Here is a 2,716-nt window from a genome sequence, read left to right as displayed (position 1 = left end):
CCTCATTGTTTCTGCTGGTGTTGGTGAATCTAAAGCCGGTATCTCCAGGAATGGGCTACAAACTTTTGGCTTACATACCGGGTGCGAAACAGCTAATTGTTGGTGTTAACAAAATGGATTCCTTTGAGCCATCCTACAGCCAGAAGAGCTAAGAAGAAATTATTAAGGAAACAAGTACTTACATTAAGAAAATTGGCCAGAACCCTGAAACCATAGCATTTGTGCCAATTTCTGGTTGGAATGGTGACAACATGCAGAGACCAAGGGCTAATACGCCTTGAGGGGTGGTAGGTTACCCGCAAAGATGGCATGGCCAGTGGACCCACACACTTGAAGCTCTGAATTGCACCCTGCCACCAACTCACCTACCTGACAAGCCCCTGTGCCTGCCTCTCTAAGATGTCTACAAATCGGTGGTATTGGCATTGTCCTGTGGACAGATCGAAACCAGGGTTCTGGAACCTGGCCTGGTGGTCACCTTTGCTCCAGTCACTGTCCCCACGGAAGTGAAATCTGTTGGAATGCACCATGAAGCTTTGAGTGAAGCTTTGCCCAGGGACAATGGAGGCTTCAATGTCAAGAACATCTCTGTCAAAGATGTTCGCTTTCGCAGTGTGACTGTTGACAGCAAAAATGACCCACTAGTGGTACCTAGGACTTGAATATACATCTTTTTGAGGGGATGCATTTCAATCCACATCCATTTTCAGTGATAAACTTACAAAAAAGTTTTATTGACATGTACTTCACATAGCATACAATTTAATCATTAAATTATATTAAGAAAATTTGTGCTATCATTACTGTAATCAGTTTCTGAACATTGTCTTCTCATACTCATTGTTGTCAGCTTCCTTAATTCCCTTATCCACCCCTGCCATGGTGCTAGACAATTATCAATCCAATTACTGTCTCTATAGATTTACCTATCCTGGATTTCATATACTAAAAATCATACAAAACACAAACAGGAAGCACCAAGTAAGCAAACAAACAAAAAACTTCCCAACAACAACTATATAAAACACAGAAAAAACTCAATCAAAAAGAAAACAGAAAAATTTAAACACTGAAATAATTTAAAAATGGGTTAAAAGGGTGATCTCTCTTTTGTAATCTAACTACATCTGCCATAATCAGCTTTACAATGCTGTCTGATAGCAAGGCTATTCACATCTCTCGTTTATGGTCCGGGGATTCACGAGCCTTATTCCACGTGTGGACCCTGCAAATGGATTTTGGGCTTCCAATGTCATCCATTCGCTTGTGCAAACCAGGTGATCATAATTTAAGCTCTTGATACCATTCTCTCCTTTGGATTTGGATTTTATTATTTGCAATCTTGGGGATCTCACAGGCTTGTGTGCTTCTTCCATGTGGACTTAGTTGATGCCTCACGTAGCTGCTAGTTTGAAGACAAGTCTGTAAGACCTAGGACATTATTCTAAGAGCAGACACCATCTAGGTTCTTTACCACACTTGTTCTCGCACCCATATCTGCAGTTACCTCTTCATGAGGGCAAGCGTGATAAGCTTTTCCTCAAACATTTGTCTTACAGTGCAACCCAAGCGTGATCATGTTCTCCATGTGACATTCCCCAAAGAATGGAAAACCAGCGACCTTTACCAGCTTTTCAGTGCCTTTGGTAAGTAAATCAGAAATAAACTAAGGTTCGGCTTTCTTTAGCCTTGGTGGTCAAAGATAAATGTAAGATTTTACTCTCAGTCACAGAATTTTTGTTTGACTGTTTAGTTATCTTTATGGTAATGAGCCCTGGTGATGTTGTGGGTTAGGCTGCTAACTGCAAGGTTGGTAGCTCCAACCCACCGGCTATTCTTTGGGTGAAAGATAAAGCTCTCTGCTTCTGTTAAGATTCCGTCTCAAAAAACACTTAAGGTCATTATGTATTTGAATTGACAGAGGGCATATTGTTGGCAGAGGGTGTATTTGTACTATAAAATCTGAGGAATTTTTAATGGCGGCTGACCATAGGCTGCTAGTAAGCCATGGAAATTGGTGGTTAGCAGCCGAGAGGGTTACTAGCCATGTAAATTAAGATACAATTACTCTTACTGATTTTACTACTAACTAACACTGGAAAGTAGGTGTTGGCCAATGATAAATAGTTTTAAGCTTAAATTCAGGGAAAACGTTTTATAAGTTAGGCTTTGTTGGATATTAGATAATGAAACCAAGCAAGCACAGGTATTTAGCATACCAAGGTTTGTAATACATGTGAGATGGGGCAAGTCTTCTCTCTCCCTTTTAGCAGGTCAGGAGATTAGGTCAAAGTGGTTAGTCTTTAGAAAGACCCTTCTGATTATGAACCTTTAATTATAAAGTCTCTAAACTCTGCTCTTTGAATTTTATTAGATAAAAGTGAAAGCAGTAAGAAGTCTTCATTTTCAATGTGGATGCTTCATGTGTGTGCATGTCCTCGATGGACTGCTGCTGTTAGTGCCTTGAGTTGCTTCTGACTCCCAGGGACCTATGTCCAACCGAACAAGACACTGCCCAGGCCCGTGCCATCCCCCCACTTGTGACTGTGTTTGAGCCCACTGCTGCCCTCACTGTGTCATTCCCTCGTGTCGGGGATCTCCCTTTTTTAAATGTCCTTCTGCTTTAGCAGCACTAGTGTATCTTGATAACATGTCCAAAGTGTGTGGCACTAGTATGCAGCTATTTTGAAAATATTTGAAGCGTTTATAAAAGATG

The 2,716-nt window shown here is 41.0% G+C and overlaps 1 protein-coding gene across 1 annotated transcript in view; it reads left to right on the top strand.

The window, feature by feature from the left end:
- Positions 1 to 2,716, top strand: part of PARN (poly(A)-specific ribonuclease) — a 149,933-nt gene that overhangs the window by 97,513 nt on the left and 49,704 nt on the right. Inside the window, exon 19 of the mRNA XM_045284296.1 lies at positions 1,560 to 1,646. Coding sequence (XP_045140231.1) covers positions 1,560 to 1,646 — 87 coding nt within the window. The remainder of the gene's footprint in view (positions 1 to 1,559; positions 1,647 to 2,716) is intronic.

The sequence above is a fragment of the Echinops telfairi genome, unplaced genomic scaffold (assembly GCF_000313985.2).
Source record: "Echinops telfairi isolate 266 unplaced genomic scaffold, ASM31398v2 ScPeMD7_5;HRSCAF=22, whole genome shotgun sequence".
In the NCBI taxonomy this organism is placed as follows: domain Eukaryota; kingdom Metazoa; phylum Chordata; class Mammalia; order Afrosoricida; family Tenrecidae; genus Echinops; species Echinops telfairi.
This window is presented reverse-complemented; position numbering and strand designations above follow the sequence as displayed.